Raw genomic sequence first — 23501 nt, 5'->3', positions numbered from 1 at the left:
TCTTCGTCGGTATTTACCGCAACTTCAGCGGGACACTGAGAATCAAAGGAAAAGCCAATTCCATCCGTCCACCGAGGCGGATGAACCGGGAGTTCAAAATAGATATATGCGAATTCCAGCAAATCAGTACGTTGTCGCAGGCATGCCTAGTACATCTTCAAACCACTGCTCATTCCCCAAGTCCATCGACTGCATCCAGGTCATTTGGTCAAGATCAGGCACATGGTAATTGTGTGAGATGGTGTCAGGGTTGACATTCCGAGACATCCTGGTCTCTACATCTTGTACCTGAGACGTGAGGTGCCACCGAGGTTCAGCCCACATGCGACATCTGTTCAAAAGCTTCGATAGATATTTTAGTAGGTGGTCGTTGCACTGAAGTTCCGGCTCCTTGCTACTCATTTCAATTCTCTGCAGCATGGCATCGATGGTTGGAATCAGATCGACTGTGCTGCGCACCACCTGGCAGTCCCATTCTGGGTCTTTCAGGGTTGAGAGATATTTCAAGAGCGTGATACTTAGAATCATTTGCGACCAAAAATGAAAAGGTTGGCCGACAAGTTTCGAGCAGGGGATTTTGTAGAAACTCTTCAGCCATGACTTGATGTTCTCAACTGATAGCCATAAACACTCGAAACGTTCGAGTCCCAAATTGATCCCACCGTCATTCCTTTGTCCAGATGGATGCAAAGCAAGTGAGTCTGTATTGATGGAATATGCTAGGTGATTAATATATATTTCGACATAATTTGTTTGTGTATTAAGGATGTCTGTATGAGAAGCCCGAGGGTAACCCCGGTAAGAAAAAGAATTAGCGATTCGGCGAATGAGATACTTGACCAGCTCCTCGCCTGTAGATCTGCTTACCAATATGGGGATGGTCTGGCCGGAATGATGCGCGGAGCTCTTGCAGTTGTCTTCGCAGAGCTTTAATATAGAATAAACGAGGAGCCGATGCCAAGGGTGTTGATCCCGTGGAAAGGTAATCTGCTTCGTCTTGACGCCGGATATCCTCCGCTCTTTGCTTTAACAACTGTAACCGGACTTGAGATACGAATAACTCATCTGAGTGGCATGGTTTACTCATGGCAATGAGTCGAAGCGCGTCCTCTGTTTGTGGCGTCCATCGTAAGGCATCTTGACGCCCAAGATGGGACGAGATACTGAAAAAGAAAAGGTCAGTAAGTTAGTTTAATAGATGAAAAGACGGTACACGTACTTGGAACTCAGTATAAAACATGCCAGTACTGCCCGCTGCCTTTCCAATAACTCATGGGGCGTTTTATCAGCCGGGCTCTGGCTATTGTCATCAGCCCGCCCTTGGGTGATCGTCATCATAACTTCCACATCTTTCGAGGACGGCTTAAACAATCGCAAATCATATACAAGTGAAATGGCGAGCATCATGAGTCGCGAAAGAAGGTCTGCTCTGCCGAGGAAAGCATCCGTGCTCCATGTTAAATACGTCAACAGTCCCTGCAACAGGTCAATGTTTGACTGGACTTCAAGCAGAGCTGATGTGAATAAAACATGCTTCAACTCTTCAATTTTAGGTAGCCTTTCTTGTGTTGAGAAGGTGGTCACTGTGTGGATGGCTTGGAACAGGAAAGGTCTATTCTGCCGCAGATACCAGGTTGTCATATTCGGAGTCAAGTCGATGAAAGGGAAAAATGGCAGCATGCGCGATCGGAAAAAATTTAGTCGCTCATCTGCCTGGATCGATAACCCATAATTCGGAGACAAGGGGTACTGATTAGGCAGTAATATTGCATTTTGGTGCGGCGAGACTGTCGCAATGGAACCCGCTGCGAACGTCGACCCATCACTGAATGCAAGATTTGTGTCTGTCGGGTTCACTAGAGTACTGTTCGAATGAGACGTAGTCGATGAAGCGCTGCCATATCCATTGGTCGGTTGAATGACGTTGACAGCAGGTCCTGTCTCCCCCGAGCACCGATGAAAGATTGTATGGCAGATAATAGGCTCTCCATCTTCTCTTCCAGCCGAGAGAAATGCGTATCGGACGCCTCGGCTGCGGCTGTCTGCGCAATGCGCCTGCGAACCGATTCCGATGACTCACAGGTTTTATCGAGACGAATGCATCTAGAAGACGATTAGTGGGGAGTTGTGTTACAGGTGTTCCACTTGTCGACCTTTCACAATCATCACCGGGGGCCGTACGCACACAGCGGCTTTTTGCCTTGTAGCACTGCGTGCAAGCCTTCCCATAGGTGCTTGATTGGCCGTGGGATCCTGTTGATCTCTCCATCGTATCGACTGCTCATAAAGCTTGAGCTAGGCTAGAAAGTCCGGATACTTTCAGTTGATGACAGTTGGTAAGGTCCAGTGGCCCGGGCGGGAGATCCCGTTTTGCGCGTGTTGATCGCCAGGCCGGAGAGAGTCCGTCGGCTTATATCTTTCCACGCGTGATCGACCGGATTCCGCTCTCCGAAGTCCGATTCGTGCTGAGAATTATCTTCCAGGTTTCCGTTTCGTCCTGACGCCACCAAATATAACTGATAAGGGAGAATGAAATTGTCTACTAGTCTTCAGTGGGTAATTGATCTGAACGGGCCCTGTTCGATGGCGCTCAAACGCAATTTGCCTGAAGTTTTCATGGAGATACAAAATGTACAGTTGAATATACAAGACTAGCTCGAAAGCCCAAGCGGTGCATGCACATGGCCATCAGCCGTACGCCTAGAGAGGTAGTTTCGGGGCCCATGTTAGATCTCAATCAGAAGGACTTGAGTTGAACTACAAATTATCTTCGTTTCAATAATTCAGGGCGATATCATGGGGCAACAACGAACTGTACGAGATTGGGCAATTGCAAAACCGGAGTTCAGTCCGTTCATACCGTGAAACTCAGCCACCAAATCCGTGTACTGTACAAGCTGACAGTAAACATTAAAAATCCTGGGCATCTTGGACCTTGAATTATAATGATGGCGATACATACACCTGTTCTTCATTCTGCGGGATCACAAACTTCCACTTTACTCTCAAACGATACGCAATTATTTACTTCTTTAAAACCAGCAGCAGATTCCAATCACTCGTTTACAGAAATGTCTCCTCAAAATCAGGCGGCATGGATTCCCGCCAAAAAGGTCATTCCTTTCAAAGTTGGCGATGCGCCCTACACCCTTCCCGGTCCCGGCCAGGTCGTGGTCAAGAATGGCGCTGTGGCTATTAACCCTTTCGACTGGGTGTTGCAATTCATCGGCCCGGCACTTGCTGGGTATATCAAGTACCCTTTCATATTCGGTTCCGACGTTGCTGGAGAAGTAGTAGAGGTCGGACCCAATGTGGAGCGCTTCCACGTTGGCGACCGAGTGTTCGGTAGTGCTGTAGCGTTGGCTAAAGAGGTCAACAGCCCGGCAGAGGGAGGTTTTCAGCTTTACACCGTGATGCGACAACATATGCTTTCGCCTACCCCTTCTCACATTACCGATGAACAAGCCTGTGTCTTGGGGCTCGGTCTTGGGACAGCAGCGTACGGTCTATTCCACCCAGACTACCTGGGCCTCGATGCGCCCCAGATTCCCGCACTCATAAATGCTATGGGCAAGACAGGCAAGCCACGCACTGTAATCATCACTGGCGGTGCGTCGAGTGTTGGGAGCAATGCCGTGCAGCTCGCTGTGTCTGCCGGTTATCAAGTCTTGTCCACCTCCTCGGCCAAAAACTTTGACTATGTCAAGGGCCTTGGAGCCACCCATGTCTTCGACTACAAGAGCAAAACGCTTGTCAAGGATCTCCTTGATGTGCTAAAGGGCCATGAGCTTGTGGGTGCTTACACCATTGGCAGTGGCGCAGTCGAAGTATGCACCGATGTTATGAAGAAACATGATCCCAAGCTCACTAGAAAGCGTATCGCCGTGGCTGGTGCTATCATTCCTGCCAAGAAGCTCACGTCTTTCGTCGGGAAGGGCATATTTTTAATGGGCATGGTAGGCGGCATGATCAAGTCGACTGGTACACGCCTAGTCACTGGGGTTGAGGCTAAATTCATCCTCATCGATGGCCTAGTCGATCCCAAAGGTGTCGTTGCTCGTGTCTACATGGACTTCCTGCCACATGCGCTGGAGCAGGGCCATTTTGTACCAGCTCCTCCACCGCGGGTTGTTGGCAAGGGACTGAACAAGATCCAAGAGGCTTTGGATCTTCAGAGGAAAGGAGTCTCGGGGAAGAAGCTTGTCGTGATGCTGTAGTTGAGTGTCCAATGGCAGTTGGAACAAGCCCTCGCTATCGTGGAACAGGATGTCAGCTTCACTATTTTCCCAATATATACCCGATTACTGGTTTTATCCACGCGCCATGCATGTGCAGTACAGTTAATGGCCGTAATATTGTGTTCTAATCCTGTTGAGAAATCATTATTGTTCTTTAGACTATCAATTTTGAGAAGAAACGAGTTGCGTACCTTATTGAACAAGGAATTTGAACGGGGATCCAGCTAGCCGTGCAGCTGGGGCCACCGTGTTCGAAAATGCGGAAAACAACTGCCGAGCAGAATGGGATACAAGATCCTTTCTCAATGAGATCGTTAATGCATGCTGTTGTATGCAATTCTCGTGCTTCTAGTGTAGTTTCTCCGGTGTAATCTTTTGGCAACATGAAGAAATGGTGATATTAGAGATTCTATGGCTATCCAGCTACATTCCATCTTAATTAAGGCCAATCTTTCAATAGATTTGACGCAAAAATATTATTGCAGGGACAACATAAAAAGGTGAAATCGACAATGGAATGCTACGGCGTTGGTAGAGAGATAGCCGCAAGAGCCAGCAATAATTTGAACACACCCAAATCGCCACCCGGCAACTACTTTGCTCCATTCGTCCACAATTCCCTCACTCCTGCCTCCTGGATCATCGGCTTTTTCTCAGGCTTGTCTGGTGAGTCCTGGCTGATGGCCTGGAGGTCCTTCACTTTCCGAATGTCCTTCCATCCAAGACCAGGAGCAAAGACCAGGACAGCTATGCTGACGGCAACACCGAGATACATGACATTATCGACGCTCTTGGCGTAAGCCGCAAGGACTGCAGTCAGCTGAGAGCCGGAAACTAGGTTGCGAATGGAGTGTACACCGGTATCAATGATGATATCTGGAGAGATACCGATTTCAGCGATGCGCTGCTGGAGCTGACGACGAAGACTGTTGCTAAAGATGGCGTTTGCAGCAATCAAAGAAGTTGACGCGCCGATGTTCTGCCAGAAAATGACAATAGCCATGGCGAGGGAAATCTGCTCTGCGGGCACGAGGTTTTGTATAGCGATGAAGGGCTATAGAGAAGACATGGAGAAGACATGGTCAGCGGATAAAACCATATTTGCGACGGGGAGAACTTACAGCAGCTGCAGTGCAACCACTTGCAATACCGTACAGAATCTGATAACCAATCCAATTTGCAGCCGAGGTCGAGGGGCTGAGTGTTGATAAAAGACCGTAGCCAACGGCTGATATTGCGCCTCCCGCAAGCAAGAATGGGAGATAGTATCCCAGAACGGAGACTTTGTCGTGGGGGCACAAATGATTAGCATAAAACTTAATAGAAGCTAACTAGTCGAAACTAGATACGCTTACTCAGAACCCCCGAAATCACCGTAAATACGACCAAGCCGAGTGTGATTGGAAGCATATGCACACCACTCATTAAAGGAGAGTCATTATGAATAGCCTGAAAGTAGATTGCAATGTAAAAGTCGGCCACAAGAACACTAGAAAGGCTGAAGAACATCGTCATGGCCGCCGACCAGATGATCTTGTGCTTTAGCATTGCAAATGGCACCATGGCATTGTCACCCTGCCTATGCTCCCAGGCCAGGAAAAGAGCGAAAGTGACGACAGCACCAACCAGCAAGCCAATCACGACGGAACTATCCCAGGGGTATTGATTACCGCCGAATTGAAGTCCCAAAAGGAACATGACGACTGCGGGGCAGATGAGCATGAAACCTGGGAGATCAAGAGACTTGATGGCATTCTCGAGAATCTCCATGGGTGGCCTCTTAGCCTTTGGTTCGGGGACATTGTTGAAGAGAAGGAATCCGCCGACAACAGCGCCCAACGGGAGGTTGATGTAAAAGCCTAAACCGCGAACTTTAGCCCAAGGAGCGATAAAAATGGAGGGTGATGGAAGAACCTACACCATCGCCAAGACACCTTAGTGGTAAAAGCTCCACCAATAATTGGTCCTGTTGCAAGACCCAGCTGTCCCATACCCATGTTGAGCCCCATGAAAAGCGCCTGTTTTCGTGTTGGGAGCACTGCGGAAATGGTTGTCACAGCTCCATTAGCCACCCCAGCAGAACCGATTCCTGCGATTGTACGGCCAACAATAAACATGGGCGACGACTGAGCTGCTCCGCAAATGGCAGATCCAGCTTCGAAGATAAAAAAGAAAACTAGGAAAGTCCACTACATTGTCGTTTCGTCAGAATCCAAGTCACAAATTTACAGGCTGTTCAAGCCGCAGGCTATATCTCACCTTGATCGGAAACTGGCTATAAATCTTGCCGCTGAGAGGCTGGAAAGCTGCACTTCCGAGCTGATAGGCACCGCCATACCTAAGAATAGTAAATCAGCGACTTGCAAGAGTTATCTGCGATGTTCATAGAGGACAGTCGAACTGTACATACCAGCCAACGTCCACCAAAGAGTTGAACTGGGAAGTAATAACCGGAGTGGCCGTGGAAATAACAGCAAGATCTAGGAGGAAGAGAAAATAGGCCAAAGTAACTGAAGTTAGAATGAGCGTAACTGGGAGCCCCGTAGGGTACTCGTACTTGAGGTCTGCATCTTCGCTGGAAGGACTGTCTTCAGCACCGTCCTGCTTCTGTACTGAGTGATTGTGCCAAGTTTTTGCCCCATCTTGGGGAGGCTTGTCCAGAGAGTAAGATATCGTCTCCGCCATTGCAACAGAGTGTGTCGCAGAAATACTTTGGCTGAAAGGCTTGTGATGCTGCTATAGTGTCAGCAATTTAAATTCCCATGCCGTGCTAAATAGTGTATATATGAGGGACATTCTCCTGATGACTAACACCTTGCAGCAATTAGTTGTGCAAACTGCACAGGAACCCTGAGGATTGAGGTAATCGGAGTCTGCTTCCGAAATCCGGGCGCGTCGTAGAAGTCCCCTGTAGCAAGCAAGGTCATGATCTCAAATCTAGCGTAGGAGGCATCTAGCTATATTTCGGATTTGGACCCGAGTGCGGACCTGATCGGAGTCCATCTCCGAAGCCCCAAAAACCATCAGCTATTCAGGTCTACACTCAGAACTAATATCGTAAGTATCCAAAGCCCCTGACGGTTGCTACAAGACAGGGGAAAATTATGACTGGTTACTCGGGGACCTGAAATTAAAGAAAAGACTAGTTTTATTTACCGAGGCGGAGAAAACAGTAGTTCTTAGTCATCAACCCTGCCAAAATTGTTCGGTGCCATGGTCTTAGGGTCGCAATCCGACTCATGGAGGGGCAATCCTAGAACGAGACGGTTCATCGGGTGAAGAGGCCTGAAGGGGTTGAGAGTAAAGCAGCATGGCAGTAATTAAGCTGAAGAACAAACAATGAAGCAAAAACAAAAACATACAACAGCCAGGATTCGCATGTGGTCACCCACCATACTACTAACTGGCCGGCGTGTGGCTTAAGTACGGCTGAGCGGACGGGAAGCCCTGTTCTCCACACCCTATGGTCGTATGTGCTCGAAAGGTTGGAACATCAATCCAAGTAGAGCAGGAACGGCCAGATCAGCCTCGATTGGGCTCAGAAAACATGTTAAGCATATGGAGACGTCCCCCTTTTTTTTATCTCACAATCTCCGTCAAACATCCTATGTATTCCAACGGAACACTCGATTCTCGATTTTACATTTCAGTCTTCCATACTCGTCATGTGACCATCTTCATATCGAGTTGAAGGGCCCCGCCCATTCATCCCATTTACATTGACAATTGATCGCAATCTCTTGACAATTTCTGTGTGCTTTAATACAGACCCATCTCAATACCTAGATGGTCAAGCTCTGCATTGAGGAACTATGCCTGTTCGCGGCTTTCCATTGTCATCTATCATAGGTCACTGCAAGTAGAATGTGGGGATGTGGAGCATGGAGCATTGACCGCCAGTCACAATGAGTCAATCTGAATCACTCTGATTTAACTACCCCACGTCATAAGCAGCCAAGTCAGGTCCCTTTCAATAAATTTTAGCCCAGCGCTAAATGAATTATAAATAAGCCACTTGGGTCTACTCTATTCAACCATCACGCCATCCTTCTGTCCAAATATACAATATCCAACCTGTCGGAACAAAGTCTTTCTATCACATATCCATCATTCGCCATGTCAGCCCTTTCAAATCCACCCAGCCGGGCCAGCCCTATCGTTTTCTACGACATCGCCATGCGCCCTCCAGTCGAGGAAAATAGCTGCGCAGTAAACCCTTGGAAAACCCGACTGGCACTCAATTTCAAAGGCGTTCCCTACACAACCTCATGGGTGCCGTTACCCGACATTTCCAAAGTTCGCAGCAAGCTCAAAGTACCACCGTGCCGCAAGTTTGCCGATGGTAGCGACTTCTATACTCTGCCCATTATTGAGGATCCCGCCACCGGCTCCCTAGTTGGCGACTCTTTGGATATCGCGGTATACCTACAAAAGACGTATCCAAACTCAGGCGCGGGCGACCTGTTCCCCCCTCAAACGCTCGACTATGTCTACATCGCCGATCCTCCAATTATCGTACCACTATCGGATTGTCAGAAGGGTGAATTTTCAGAGTACGCCAAATTCAACATGAGTGTCGATGGGGCCTTTACTGCACATACACAGCTCTCGGTCCAGTGTTTTCCGTTCGATCCAGCTACTGCCGAGATTAGTAAGGCGGAATTCGTTCGCCGTGCGGGTGCTTCATCCTGGAAGGACTTTGAATTAGTTGGCGAGGCGCGAGAGAAGGTGAAGGACTCATTCCGGAACACGCTAGGTGAGCTAGCCAAACTATTCCGGAAGGACCCTAGTGGACCCTTCGTCCTCGGAACAAGGGCTAGCTATGCAGACTTGATTGTTGGTGGATGGCTCCGGATGATGCGGGCGGTTCTACCGGTGAGCGAATGGGAAGAACTGAAGAGCTGGCATAATGGTATTTTCGGACAGTTGCATGATGCATTGGAGGTATATGCGCAAGTGAAATAAGGGTTTGCATATAACTCGGTTAGGATTATCTCGGCGTCCGCCTTTCAAAGACCTACACCGTCAACAAAATGTAAAATCACACTTTCCACTCCAATTGGGTTCCGAAGTGGATCTAATTTGGCGTATCTGCTTCCTAATCAGAATAGCATTCTGTGTAAATTTAACGCCATATAGCGGATTTTGTTTCGATTGGATAGCATTTTGGTAAGCCATCGATTCCAGTATTGTTAAAAAAGAAAAAAAACAGGAATATGTAAATTGAAGTCTGGAGGTTTGATGACGCTATGTAGTGCCTTCCAAAGCCGACCTCGAATTGCAATAAAAAACTAACCGATAAAGATGCATACAAAGCAATCTTTTCGAAACATCACTCCTCGATCTGCAAGTTCTTCCCAACCTCAATCTGCAATAACCTCCTAACAGGTCGACTCTCAGCCCGACTCGATCGATCCTTCACCAACTCCAAGATAACGCGCTTGAAATTCACCGCCAGATCTTCCCAAACAAGATCTGGATTCAAAGCCTTAGCAAAAACACGCATCGCGGAGACAGGAACATTCATAACGTCGCAGACTTCTTCGGCGGAGAGGGGCTTCTGCATTGTCTTGATGAATTCCGCCTGCAAAGACGATGCGAATTCCGCGAATTCATCTTTCGTTTCAATCATGGCCTTTTCCTCTTTCCCTGGAATATCATCGGCAGTAGCAGGGGGTGCTGGCTCCAGCTTCTTCCCCGTCAAAATCTCATGAATGAATTCTTCGTCGAGAGGCTCGATGTTACCGCCGAATTGATCCTTCTTCCCAACTTGCCACGGAACACGCTTAATCTCCGCATCGCCGAGAACCTGTCTCGTGAGTTTGAGGTTGTTGGACTGAGTGTCCTCGTCAATTTCGTCAAAGTCCGCAGATGACAGCGCTTTGTACACCTTAATGTTTTGAACTTTCAGCGATTCGGGCTTGACGCGCCAAAGCGCCGCGATTCCATTATGTGTGATCATTAGCCTCTGGCAGGCTTCTTTCATCCGTGCCCAATCTTTACTCTTGCATGCTTCGGAGACTTGCTTCTTTAGTTCTGCGAAAGCCGCGGATCGCGAGGTGTAGACGCTTGCCGCGATGAGATCATCGTTGGCGCGCCGTTCACCTCCCTCTCCAAGATGCTTTAAGTAACCGATCATCCTAGTGTAGCCTTGCGACTGTTTCTCAAGTTTAAGTGGCAGCTGCGCGAGCAGCCGCGCCGCGACGGGCTGGAGATCAATATCCTCCGTCGTAAGCATGCGCATGAAGACAGTGATGATAGTCCGTGAATGCGCGAGCTGGATATTTCTCAGCTTGCAGAACTTCACCATTTCAGTCATGCGATTTGCTTTGATAATGGCCACATTTTCGTTCTTGGTCACCACTCGGACGATGGCTTTGTCGAGAAGTTTTTCCAGATTCCCATAGAATTGTCGGAGTGGCCAGCCTGTGTACGGGTAAAGTGCAACGACGGTTTCATACCAGATCCAGTCAGCGGGGCTTGTGGGAAGGTCGTTTTGGGGATTTAACCCGAAGAGTTGCCAGACCATGCTGAGGGGACGCACTCCTGAGCCGGCGATTGTCAAGAGATTACCAAAAAGCCCGCGCATTAGCCTTGTGACAGTATCCTCGGCTTTCTCTAGTTCCATGGGCTTCGAAGTCCTCATCGCCGCGAGCTTCGACATGGCGGCCATTAACAGGGCGCTCATCAAACGACCAGTCACCGGGCTTTCGGGTTGAATATCATATTCTCTGGACGAAACCGCTTGTGCAAGCGTGTTCCTCATGATGATTCGAAGTGCAGCGATGTGCGGTTCATTGCATTTCTCCATCCATCGCACTGTGTAGGGGCTTTTCAGGTTGACGAATTCATCCCAGCAGACCCAGGCAAGCATTGATCCGGTTCCTGATGATTGGCTCAGGTATGGTAATGCCAAGATGGGCTGGGAGGGTCCTACGGCGCTTTTCAGTGGACCGTCATGATTGGCTTGCGACTGTTCTACGATGATGCCGGCGTCGAATCCTTCCAGGTGCAGGATTCTCGAGTCGAGGGCGCAGCATTCGCTAGCAAAGTCAGTGTGATTCGAGGTATACTTTAGTGTTTACTGGGGGAGGGGGAATTTTCCAGAAGCGGGCTGACTTCGGGTTGGTTGCACATACCTAGCATCAATGGTCGTGTGGTTCAAATTACCCAAAAGCTCATGATAAAGCGTCGTCTCAATGTTCAAAAGCATCACACCCATATCTCCCGCGTATGTCTCAAGGTACCCCGAAAGAGTTTCAAAAGTCATGGACTTCACTGCCTCAACATTATTTTGAATGGTGGTTTGGCGAACAAGGCGCTTCAGATCGTGCGTTCGCTTCGAAGTCGTTTGAGAAGATATCATGTTAGCCAGGCATGAGATCACCGGCTCAAGGGCTTTTTGCATGTCTTTTGTGATCTTTCTCAATTCACCGAGCATATTATTCTTCTTCTGCACGGATTTTGGATCTCCAGCACGGTGTTCATGCATCAGGAATTTGGTGTAGTCGTCTCTCAATGGGGCTGCAACGACGCTGATTTTAGCGGAGAGTGCAGCCACCAGGGAACTGGAGAGTTCTTGTATGTCTTTCTGGTTCAGAAGCACCTGGAGCTGTGGAATTACAGCAGATATGTCTTCTTCCAGGTTTTGGATCCGATCGACTGAAATTTCATCGAACAACTTCTGTAGATCTTGGGGTTGCACCAACTGGCCGGTAGTGGGGAGGATGATCGAATTTGCGTCAGCGAGGTTAATGATTCGGTCTATCCTCGGGTCTAGGATAGAGTCAATGCCCACAGACTCGAGTACAGTTGTCATATCTGAGCCAAATGCTAGTCTCGACGTATTGAGATGTGCTCGATTGGCAATGCCTCTGTAGAAGTAGTACTTCTCGGAGATCTGAACCAGAATCAAAGACTGTGGTCCAGCAAGTGCCGTCACTGCATTGATATTCGCCGAATTCATCAACGAAAGAACACCATTGTTATCCTTGGGCTCTGTTTCTGGCTTGATTTGAACAATGAAGAGTGCATTGATTCGGTAGGTGGGTGCAAGATTCCGAGCATTGTCTGTCATTCGTTCGTCGACAATCACCACAGCATTTTTGAGTTGCTTGTAGTAGTCCCGGAGGGCATCTTCATTGGAAAATGGGACATTTAAAGGGACTGTTCCGGTTGCAAGTAGAATTGGGCCCTGGAGCTCGGCTCCAAAGATGCATGGGAGAACAACAGCGGACTGCTCCTCTCTTGTGGGTACCTCCTCGTCTAGTAGTTTGAACTCAAGACTGGTGCCGAACTCTATGATCTGTGTCTTCTCCAAATCAATGAAAAAAGGAAGAGTGACTGAATGGGTGGTGAATACGACATTTTCTTTCATGATGACCTTCTGCAGGCTTTCTGAATTCAACGCTGTGTCCTGTTTGACTGATTCAATCACTGGAACTGTTTCTGTATACATATTAGACTTCTTCGTAGCTTCCCTCGTTTGAAGATGGCAGTACTTACTCCGTGTAGTCGATTCGGGAGTAGAAATAGTGAAGTCGGCGCGTTTAATTGCTTCTGGGAAGGCAGGGCTGACCAGCTTGTCACTGTGGCACATCATGTTCCGGTCCGTGGTTGCGGCGGGTAATATCGAACAAATCAACGAGTCTCCATCGCGTTTTATTACCAACGGGCAACAGATGGTTGCGTCTCCGATTGTCGCTGCGTCTAAGGGCACCGGGATGATGTAAAGAATCTGTCAACAACAAGTCAGTCGATGCTAGAGACAAGGATAGATTCTGAATTTTACCTTTTCCACATGATCGGCGACTAGCAAAGCAGGGTGTGTTCCCAGGAACCTTGTGATGAGTGTAGACTGATAGCCGGAGATAAACACGCAGATTTCTTTCTCTGTTAGAGAGTTCTGGTTGATCTTGACGTAATCGAGGAGATCCTTTCCATTGAGAATATCTCCACTGTGGGTGATTCCCGGGAAGGTAGTTCTTGCAAGCCAGCAGCATGCATTACACGATTTATCCGCGAAGCAGAAGTCGTAGTAAGTGGGTGTTCGTTCTGATACTGCCAGAATCGTAATTTGATCTGAGACGACAGGGATCTTGAATGTTGGTGCTGGTGCTTGCATAATTTGAAAGTCCTCAAATACCTCTGCATGTTGTTAATATTTACTTCACCATCCACGTACTCATTGAAAAGAGAAGGCATACTCAGATGATCCTCGAAGCCGGCCATTCGCCTTAGAAGGACCTCGCCCATCTCGCCCAAGTCCATGGCATTGAAAAAGAAGTCTTCCGGGTAGGAAGAGATATCGATTTCTTCGATGCCATTTTCTGTCCGACAAAGAAGGATTTTCTCCGGGCTGAATGGGTGTGCAGAGCCGACCGGGAGATCTTCAAGGATCGTTTGAATCTGGGCCTTCGAGGTTGCGAGAGGGTTGAAGAAGGCTTTCCTGACTCGTTCCATGGCAGCTGGGATGAAGCCGATCGCGACCTGTGAGGAGAGTAAATACGAATGCTCATGTAAAATGCTGAGCGAATGGGCAAGGTATTTGTACCCACAGATGGTTGCTTAAGCTTTATCCTTCAGCCTCACCTCGTGAGTCAGTGCTGGACTGCGGACTCCCAAAGTTGATTAGCGTGAGTTGACGTGTGGTCCAAGCGCCGATCGCCTGGGAACCTCGCGGTGGCCTTAAAATAAGGCGTTGGCAAGCAAAGGAAGCCTGAAGCAAGGAAAAAATCTCAGTTCGACTATCCAAAGAGAAGTGTCTCGCTCTAAGGAGCAGGAAGATAAGTAAAACAAAGAAGGGCAAGGCCTAAATAGGCCAAAGCAATCAATCGCGCGCTGGGCCAAGAACCTGCGGTCTAAATCCAACAGGGGTTTCCTCGGGAGGGAAACTCCATCAGGTGTTGAATGAAGTGGGGTAGTAAACCTCGTTCGAAATACTATTTGTGTCGTGGCTTCCTTGTTTCTAGTATATCATTTTGAGAATCGGGAGCTTCAAGTCCCCTTCCCTACTCATGTAAGCCAGGACACCCTAACGTGTCCTCGCATGGTCCGCTTCGTTTATCTCCTAAACTGATTCAAATCATTGTTTTGGATTGGTTCCCGTTGGTAGAATAACCCCATTCTTGCATGTCCTACTGTATCAGCTTGCCGGGATACATAGTTGCAGGCACCAGGCACCGATGGGTTTCATGGAGAATTTCAGCACCTATTATAACGATGACTCATACAGTGATAGTTCAAAAGTCTGAGTCTAGAGACCAGAGGAATCACCGAATAGGTATACTTCCACTTCTTGGGCTTTGCAAGATCTTTCTAAAGGGCTCGGTATTCGATATACAGCATGGAATTGTTCGTTGTGTGGAGGACTCCATCCGTATAAATTGTTTATTACCCAATACAATGGCTAGCAGTCAAATGCTAAGCAGATCTCCCAGCTCTCCTTGTGTATTCTGACGTAGCAGTGGCATGTGGTTATAGCGCTCCCTAGCAAGACATTCCCACTGGCCAGCAAACACGCCAAAGCAAGCTCAACCGTATGAATGGTATAGTGCGCTGGCTCAAGCCGTCTGCCGAGGTGGTTCAGGGTTACCCGGATGTCAGGTGTGATGAGGTTCTGGTAGACGCTATGACAGTTAGCATGATTCTAGATCCAGATCCTCTCGACACCATCATGAGAACCCATCTTGTTGCCACCCTTGGTGACTCCATCGGTATAGCCTTGTTCAGCAATCCTGATCCCCCGCTGCAGGCCCTTCCCGCTTCGAGCCCGTTCATAGCGACGTCTTTGAGATCACCGGTGGGGGCATCGCCAACTCTTTTGTGACCATTTGGTGCATACCAGAGATGCTGGCTTGGATTGATGACAATAGGCAGCGAGGATCTTGCCTCATGCTGTGGAGTATACATGCATGTCCTGGGAACGCTAGGCCTTGGCTGGAGAGCCACTCCCCCAGAGGCCAGCAAGGTAGTCTTCGCCCTGGTCACAAACTCTGTCGAGTATTCCGCTGGAGATTGCTGGTATAAAGACAGAATTGAGGCATTGTTCCCTTTCTGCCCGCCTTTCCATACTTCAATCCGAAGCCACCGGTAGAGAATCACGGCCCAACCAGTGTAAATCCACCATCGGCGCGTGTCGGCAGTCCATGTCTCGGTTTCAAGTTCGGGGTTTGCGCTCTCGGGTAATACGCACAAGTCGAATCTCGGATATTTCGTTGAAGCTCCCCGGCCGCTGTACTTGGGGAGTTTGGAAGCAGTACGCCTTTGGAGTGAAGTTCGTGGAGCTTGGGCCTTGACACGGTGAACGAAGACACCCACGGTGGCCTAGTTGGTAAACATCTAGGTCGTCGTAAACCTCCGGCGGTGGGAGGTTCGAAACCGGGTGGTGTCGGTGTACTTGCAGAATCGACTCCACTCTCTCCATGATCGTCTAGTTTCATTACCTGACGGCCAGTGGGGCGGAGTTAGCGGGTGACTTGGGCCACTGTCCCACCTGGGCGGCGCGGTTTCGGTCTTCACTTTTTTTGTTATTTTTTTTTTTGGTAATTATTTTTTTGTTGCTTTGATTTTGTAATTGTTGATTTTTCGGTGGATGAGGAATTAAAGAGGATGAGATGGGAGTGTGTACATACGTCAGGGGAGCTATATGTGTCACGTCTAATTAAAGTTGCCAAGAAGACCGGGAACCGGAAAAGACCAACGTGGATCGAGTATAAGATATAAAGTCAGCAATGTTCGGTAGATAGTGCGAACAAGAACATGATAGATGGTGGGTAATGATATTCAATAACGGTGTACAAAATTATCATTATGGCGTAATAGATATCATGGAATTAATGGGGTTCGCTTCTATTATGTCCATAGCTCCTGCCGTGCATGGAACAGGCAGTGTAGGGCGGGTCAAAACAAAACACAACCCGGGCGTGGTGATCCAACATTGCGGGAGTCGGCCAGTTAGCAGAGGTATACTGTAGCTCATAAACCATGAGAAGAACAACTTGGGGGTATGTATGGGTCGACATGCTCCCTCTGATGTCTCCGCGTATTGGGGAGATGCAATACAATTTCCTCGCAAGTGGGCGCCAAGAAATGGCAGGGAAATAATTTCCGAAAAAGAAAGTGAGCCGCAGTGGAGCTCGGTCGATTTGAACCTGCAACTTTCCCGATTTGGCGGGAGATTCGCCTGATGGCTACGACATCAGTTCTGGGAATAGCATCAGCCACGATGGCACGTCCTCTACTTACACACCCCATTACTCGATCACCAGCGATCAGAATGGCTTAAAACTCGAATGAGAGATAAATGAGGCCATTTTGAGACTACCATTCGAATTTTAATGAATTCAATCCATAGGAAGGCGGTGGAATTACCAAAATTCATTCGCAATGGGGAATGGGAGAGAACTTATATAGGGTAAAAAGTTGTCTATTTAAATCCACCCCCTCCGATAGTCGAGTGGTAATGTCTGGACTCCCCTGCACTCCCTGTGATTAAGGTGAAAGTGGCAGTGGCTAACCTTCGACCCCAAAGCAACGGACCCGGGAGGGAGGCAGGACTTCCTCGGTCAGTCGTCACCTGGGGAGGTGTCGGAAGCTTTGCCAAGACTACACATAGGGCAGAAAAGTCATTGTGGTTACCTTCCTGGTCCCAGTACGCCCGTAGCTAGTAACATTGCCTATATCAAGGGGACCCTCAGTGTGTGGGATCAGCGTCTGCGATCTTTGAGCCTATACCGGTCTAGGACCCTCCAAAGCACTGTGAGGTGTGGGGATTTTTTTACATTATCTAACTTTTGGTATTTTATTTGTTTTCGTTTCTATTCCCACCCCCTTCCCATTTCCCACTCTTTGCCTCCATACACTTTTCTCCCGTGCTGATCCTTGTTACATCGTCCATTTTGATACTCCATATCAAGAATATGGGGTCCTGATCCCGAGGCTTGATAGCCCCACCACTCCCGCGATCATCTTCCCTCCGCCAATAAACATCCCATCCACACCACGCATCCACTCTCCGTCATGCTGCTCCTCCAATAACAACGCGCGGGAAATCTAAACCCCTACATCAGCGCATCTTAGCCTGAGTGATCACCATTACCCGAACAGGAAATTGGTTGCTGACGAGCTGATCGTCTTCTCCAGATACGACGTCCGCGATCAGCTTTGCCCAGATGGGAAAATCGTCGAGAAGCTGAAACATTGCGACCATCGTCTGTCGCTGCTGGAGACTACATCCGTACAAGAGCAGTCAGCTGCTGCAATGCCATGCTCGAATATAAAAATCGCCTCTCAGTCGCTCCAGACATGTTCTTGGAAGCACCGCAACTTCTTGACCACCGCATCCAACCTTCTACAAGACTACAATGGCGATTCTCAAGCCCACTTTGCTCACAGCACTCGCAGCAATGGTTACTACAACCCAAGCCCAATCCGCCAACCCCGGCGTTGGCAGCAACCCCAACGCCCAAGGCGCAACCGACGACGTGACGCCCAGCACCGGTCCAAACGGGTACACCCACACCATCTCCCTCCATCGCCTCTCACTCCTAGATCACCACTAACTACCCTCCCAGCTCCGAAGACTGGCTAAACACCGGCCTCACCAGCACCGGCTGGACACCGCCCTACCTCGCCCTCTCCTCCGTCCTCCACATCTCCCTCTCCCAATTCTACGCCACCATCGGCTCCCCCTGCGCCCAGTACGACCAATACTTCCAATCCGCCAGCTCAAAGTACACAATCGACCCCGTCATCCTCGCCGTAATCGCCATGCAAGAATCCTCCTGCAACGCCTCTGCCGGCGGACCCACCCCTGGCCTGATGCAGGTCTCCTGCGACAACTACCCGAACGGGGTATGCACGGATTCCATCCAGGATAACGTGGACGCGGGCACAAATTATCTCAAGTCTCAGCTTGATGCGGCGGGTGGGAATGCGATTCAGGCATTTGGCGCGTATAATGGGTGGTTTACGGCGGGGAGTGGGTTGAATGGGGATAAGGGGTTGACGGTGGATTATCCATGTTCAGAGGAGGGGAGGGCGAATGGGGTGCCGCAGAATTTGGATTATTTGCATCAGGTGCTGAATGGGTGGTTGATGGGGTTGGATGTTTATGGGGATGATGCTTGGATTGGGACTTATAGGTGTGATCAGAATTGTGATGATGGGAGTAATTGTTGATTGGATATTCTGGTGGAACGAATGGTTGAGAGTTAGAGTTATGATTGGAGATTATGTACATTGAGATGGGATCATTTGAACAATTTGACATCCCTTCCAGAGGTGATTGAGTAGAGAATCCACTTTGTACAGACATTTATGACGGGGAGATTCTTCTCCGGGTTAAAATAAACAACGCCAATCGAGATGTTCAAAAAACTACAGACTACAACCCCTATAAACTCTCCTCCGGCGGCGCATCCAACAGATTCGGTTCCACCGTCCTATCCACAAGCTCCATATAATGCTGTTTCGGAATAGTCAAATACTGAGGATCGAAATCCCTCAACGCCAGCGCCATAAACCTCTGTTGCCGAGGATTTACCCGGTGCCACACAGCCCAAAAGATCTCACTAAGGCGAATCGCAGACTCATAGCCCCGCTCAGAACCAAGCATCAAAGCGTTCTGACACCAAGCGAATTTCTCCCAATTCCCTGCTTCAGCGTAGGGATTGAGGATTTGGCTTAGTCCCCATAGTAGCGTGGAAAAGCCCCATGACTTCATGCTATCTTGGACACAGTACGGGACGGACCGGCCGATTTCGTCGTGATAGAACATTGATAGGAGTAGGTCTTCGTCTTGGGTGCGGTTGGTTGGTGGTGTGGATGATTGGTTAGTGTTTGTGTGGGATAAGACCAGGCCGCGGGCTTCGTAGATCATGCGGTGGCTGATGGAGAGTGCGACCCAGAAGACGATGTGGAGTTTTGCGTTGTCGAGTGATGAGAAGCGATAGGATGCACCGAATAGATTGTCTGTTGGGGGTAGTCGAGGGTTGAGAATTGTGCCGGGTCCGCATTCTGAGGGTCCGCCGCCGAAATCCTTTTTGTGAGCGGCGTACCATGCCATGAGGGCGTCTTTATGGGCAATACATTTTGTCAGAACTGTTTGACAGGCTTGATGGTCTGAGGCGTCGACGGTGTTGATTGCGTCCACGATGGGCGAGGCCTCGCCGTAGAATTTCATTAGGCCGTTTACGGGACGGTCGTCACAGGGTTTTGTGAGGTAGTCGTAATCTTCTGGGGACATGCCCGTGCCGGTGGTTGAGAATAGCTGGGGATAGTTAGCGAGAGGTTCTGTGGGAATTGATAGAGGCAATGAGACATCCACATACTATTCGTAGCTTTTGATGTTGATTATAGATGGCGTCGATTAAAGGGTTCCTCCCTGCTTTTCGACGAAAATGCCTTAGGATTGCGTTGGTGCCTGCAATATGCGCAACCCATACATGCAGCCCATGGGGGCAGTAACATGACTATTAGATGACATGCGTATTAGCTTCGATCGATCTTTATCTTCTGGAAAATTCGATGTATCATGCACGATCAACAAAGGGGAGAAGGGGGTGCATACCTCTATTTCTTGAAACACAATCGTAGTGTAAACAATATCGTCGCAATAGTTGTTTTGACTCATCATGGTGGAAAGATGTCGAATGGCACTATTGTACAACTGAATGCCATGATGGAAAAGACGTTTATCGTTTCGCAGCTTGCCCAAGTAGAAACAAGCCAACGCCGCAATCGCCTTATCCAACATCTGCGTCTTCTTAGGCAGCGCCGAGAAGCCCGAGATCAGATAATGCCACACATCCAGGTTATAGCTAGTATCAATACTCTGGGGGAAATAGATATTGGCAAATTCCGAAAACATCTGGCTGCGCATTGCTGGGCCCGAAGCCACGAACTGCGGCATAATCCATGGCTGCTGCGGGTGCGGCGGCGGGCGCTTCATGACTTGAAGCTTCCCCGCGCCCTTGGAAGGACCACTACCACTGGCAGCACCACCATCGGCAGCAGCAGCACCACCACTAGTGCCAGCATTAGTGGATCGTTTGGGCTTTGTAGTGACCTGATGAACGAAGAATCGGTCCCTGTCGTAGCCCAAACACTTTATCCCCGTCTTCAGGCACCGTGCGCACTCGGGTTCTTGTTGATCGCACTACTTTCCCAATCAGTCACCATCGCGAGGCTGTCACGTCACAAGATAAAAGGCGGGCGCCCACCTTGATCTTCCGCTTCCGACACGTCCTGCATCCTTTACTCTGCCACGGAATGCCACCCATCTTCGCTCCTGCACGATCTCTCGTCCCGGGGGTTGTTCGAGCCGATATCAATTCCAACTGGGACTGGAGGAAGACCGGGGATTCTTGGGAGATTTCCTGAGTCAGGAATTACAGCGGGCGGGCGGGTGAGCGGGGGTTTCTTTCCAGGGAGCTTTCAGCTTTGCCTGGGCCTTGCTGGTTGGTCGTGGGGCGGAAGGGGGGAAGGGGGGACTCTTGACGACGCATCCAATAAGATTGGATAACTTGAGGCTGACTTAACCGTGCTTGGTTTAGTCAAGGATGCGGTGGACATTTCGGCCAGTGCAACCGGAACGTAAAATTACAAATTCATACCGGTCGATCAAGTCAGCTGTGCTTGGGTGTTTGGTGGAGTGCTGAAATGTACATCCCTGCTGTTTAAATAAGGTAATAAGGTTTTATGCTTAGATTTGGTGGACTGGAAATTTCATGACTTGATAACAAGGCTTGAATTATTGTATTATACCAGATAGCAGCGATTCAGAGTGTTTTAGAGAACTAGTTTCCCCTAATGCGTGTATAGATCAATTACATAGGGGCATGCTTTACGTATCACTGACGTTGACCGGCTTAAAGGTCCACGACCGTATCCCGAATTGATTCTCTCAACAGCAACACTAACTTGCACAGCCCAATAATTGGGCTTTTTCCTCATGGTCCAGCACTGGCAAGTCATTGCACCCGCGCGCAAAGAAACAACTGGCGTCCTAGGCGAGTGGATGGACGCCCTAGCCTCAAACAGCGCTGGAGGACTCGTTCCACTCCTAGCAGTTCCACTTAATGCCCACCGGTCGGCCGATCATAACACCCAAAGCTATTGACCAGCGCTAACTGTATTACTCCAGTGAGCAAATTGACGGATTCGTGCCGGGCGAAAATGCCGAAGATAATGAAGACGGTGATTTCATCTGCTCAAAGCAAACACGACGGGACGGTCTCTCCCAGAACCACTCCGGCAAAGCCGCAAGAATCGAGCGTCACAATGCAACAGAAATCAGCATGACGAGCCCGAAATCACTTCTTAATTTTCCCTCTACGATTCATCACCAGATATTCTCATACCTTGATTTTGTGGAAGATGTGCTGAGATTCAGCTTGACGAATCGATACTTCTGGGCGGTCGGACTCTCGCATATCGAAGACCACATTATCAATTCTCTCGCGCCATGGGCCGGCGAGAAGATCATGTGCGTCAGCGATAAAAGCGACCCGCACGATTTTCCACCCGGTCTTCTCAACGCGACTCAGGCCGAAGAGGTCAGGGAACTAAACAAAGTGTACGATCTGAACTCATTCTCCATCCGAAACACCTACAAAAAGATCGGCGGGCCACCACTATCGCAAAGACTCCAAAGATGGTTCCTCGACTACGAAGCAAGTCACTACATGGGCTCCGCAAATCGAGCAGAAATTATGATGGGTCTCAAGCCCGAGATTCTAGAGTTCTATCCGCGGGATCAGCGGTGGATACTGCGTAATTTGACGACTCGAGAATACGTCCGGGGAGAAGTAATCGCACTCAAAGAGGAATTCATCCACGGTCCTCAGATTGAAGTCTTTGGTTTTGCGGAGGTGTTGATCTCGCGGATCTCTTGGTCGTCGGAACCTGAGAAGATTGGTGGCGGTGATCATATTACGCGGGGGAAATGGGCGGGTCATCGATTTGATATTACGCCGCTGGCTTGGCTTCAGGAGAAACACGGCATGGAAGGTTGGAGGGATGTTAGTAATGAGATATTGCGAGAGATTGATTTAACTCTCGGGGGTCAGCTGGGTGATGATTGGCGGGATCAGATGGCGAGGAATTATGGGGAAGCATGCGAAGCAGGCCCTTGTTGAGTATTCTTGAGTTTTATATTAGGCAGTGAGTGTGTAGACGAGTTTGAGGCAATAAAACACATTATAGATTCCATTACTTCAGGGGGCACTATAATTCAGTCAGATATTCATGGACCATACTCCATTCCATTTTTCAGACACTGCACACAATAAGACCTGTGAGGCAGCTCCATCATCTTTAAACCACTGGGTTATCAAATCCAAGTGATCAAAAACCAAGCAGCAATAATCGTGCCATCTCTTCGCATACATTAATGACTCAAATAAATTCCCGCGGCACTTTTCAATTCCGACGCTTTTCATCTTGGACGAAAGCTGAACCCGTGAAACGCCGCTGGAGGCTCAGGTGCTGGAAGGGGCTGCATTCTCCGATCGAGCGTTAAACACGGGGCATTCGTAGTACTCAGATCTTTCCAAGGTGTCGACTTTTCATTCGCACGATCACAGAATACGGATGGCAACTTGAGCGGTGGGCGGTAGTCGAGAACTTCATGTCATGCAGATATGTTAGTGCATCTGTTTGATAGGTGTGATATAGAGAATGCGTTGATTACCGTGTCGCAAATTCCGACGTCTTGTGCGCTTTCCTTCGAAAATATTTAGGCTGTAACAACAAGGTTGTAGATGAGCAAGACTATTCCTGTGTGACTTGTGTTTCTGAAATTTCGAGTTCAGCATACCAAGAAAGCAGGAGTGCGATGGCGGAGTATATGATGATCGCAGTTACCACGGAGCTCAAGGGGACACATGTATTTTGGATAGTGTCAAGGAATTTATTGCAGTCTCCGATGTTTTGGGGCAGGGAATTTTTGATATGGTGTGGGAAGTGATTAGTGGTGTAGCCTTGAAGGTAATCTGTGATCAAGTATGGAAGGTAATCCGCAATGTAAGATGGAATTTGTAGGGGAGTCATCATTAGGTTAATCTAGAACTGGCCCTGGGAAGGGGCGAGGCTTGTCTTATAAGGATAAGCTAATGACTGAATGTTAGCTCTTTCGCTTTCTATGTTTGGCTCGTTTGCTACTACGTGCGGAAGTTTTTTGAAGATGGCAGCTAAGACGAGAGAAGAGTTTGAATATTACAAAGAAGAAAGGGCCTCAATCTGCTAGATGATCTTCGCTTT

General features: G+C 48.8%; 8 protein-coding genes across 8 annotated transcripts; 4 read left to right on the top strand and 4 right to left on the bottom strand.

The window, feature by feature from the left end:
- Positions 1 to 123: 123 nt before the first annotated feature.
- N7473_008897 (uncharacterized protein) lies at positions 124 to 1641 on the bottom strand (the record flags this gene model as incomplete). The annotated part of the gene is made up of 3 exons (XM_057154836.1): positions 124 to 701; positions 868 to 1163; positions 1220 to 1641. 3 exons carry the CDS (start codon positions 1639 to 1641, stop codon positions 124 to 126), a joined length of 1296 nt encoding a protein of 431 aa, XP_057005966.1.
- A 1430-nt stretch (positions 1642 to 3071) lies between these two features.
- N7473_008896 (zinc-binding alcohol dehydrogenase family protein) lies at positions 3072 to 4217 on the top strand (the record flags this gene model as incomplete). The annotated part of the gene is made up of 1 exon (XM_057154835.1): positions 3072 to 4217. One exon carries the CDS (start codon positions 3072 to 3074, stop codon positions 4215 to 4217), a length of 1146 nt encoding a protein of 381 aa, XP_057005965.1.
- A 613-nt stretch (positions 4218 to 4830) lies between these two features.
- Positions 4831 to 6923, bottom strand: N7473_008895 (MDR family MFS transporter; the record flags this gene model as incomplete). The annotated part of the gene is made up of 6 exons (XM_057154834.1): positions 4831 to 5292; positions 5360 to 5520; positions 5594 to 6097; positions 6157 to 6427; positions 6498 to 6576; positions 6649 to 6923. 6 exons carry the CDS (start codon positions 6921 to 6923, stop codon positions 4831 to 4833), a joined length of 1752 nt encoding a protein of 583 aa, XP_057005964.1.
- A 1431-nt stretch (positions 6924 to 8354) lies between these two features.
- N7473_008894 (uncharacterized protein) lies at positions 8355 to 9203 on the top strand (the record flags this gene model as incomplete). The annotated part of the gene is made up of 1 exon (XM_057154833.1): positions 8355 to 9203. The coding sequence occupies one exon, from the start codon at positions 8355 to 8357 to the stop codon at positions 9201 to 9203; it is 849 nt and encodes a 282-aa protein (XP_057005963.1).
- A 367-nt stretch (positions 9204 to 9570) lies between these two features.
- Positions 9571 to 13727, bottom strand: N7473_008893 (uncharacterized protein; the record flags this gene model as incomplete). Its single annotated transcript, XM_057154832.1, has 5 exons — positions 9571 to 11281; positions 11378 to 12686; positions 12744 to 12975; positions 13030 to 13385; positions 13445 to 13727. Coding segments are annotated over 5 exons (3891 nt in total), but the record flags the coding sequence as incomplete, so codon positions are not given.
- Positions 13728 to 17602: 3875 nt separating this feature from the next.
- N7473_008892 (putative extracellular soluble lytic transglycosylase) lies at positions 17603 to 18419 on the top strand (the record flags this gene model as incomplete). The annotated part of the gene is made up of 2 exons (XM_057154831.1): positions 17603 to 17748; positions 17813 to 18419. 2 exons carry the CDS (start codon positions 17603 to 17605, stop codon positions 18417 to 18419), a joined length of 753 nt encoding a protein of 250 aa, XP_057005961.1.
- A 214-nt stretch (positions 18420 to 18633) lies between these two features.
- Positions 18634 to 20521, bottom strand: N7473_008891 (Zn(II)2Cys6 transcription factor domain-containing protein; the record flags this gene model as incomplete). Its single annotated transcript, XM_057154830.1, has 4 exons — positions 18634 to 19509; positions 19571 to 19711; positions 19810 to 20397; positions 20462 to 20521. The coding sequence occupies 4 exons, from the start codon at positions 20519 to 20521 to the stop codon at positions 18634 to 18636; spliced, it is 1665 nt and encodes a 554-aa protein (XP_057005960.1).
- Positions 20522 to 21192: 671 nt separating this feature from the next.
- Positions 21193 to 22378, top strand: N7473_008890 (F-box protein; the record flags this gene model as incomplete). The annotated part of the gene is made up of 2 exons (XM_057154829.1): positions 21193 to 21329; positions 21385 to 22378. 2 exons carry the CDS (start codon positions 21193 to 21195, stop codon positions 22376 to 22378), a joined length of 1131 nt encoding a protein of 376 aa, XP_057005959.1.
- Positions 22379 to 23501: the final 1123 nt, after the last annotated feature.

The sequence above is a fragment of the Penicillium subrubescens genome (assembly GCF_028828155.1).
Source record: "Penicillium subrubescens strain IBT 31985 chromosome Unknown utg000006l_segment0_segment0, whole genome shotgun sequence".
Taxonomy (NCBI): domain Eukaryota; kingdom Fungi; phylum Ascomycota; class Eurotiomycetes; order Eurotiales; family Aspergillaceae; genus Penicillium; species Penicillium subrubescens.
This window is presented reverse-complemented; position numbering and strand designations above follow the sequence as displayed.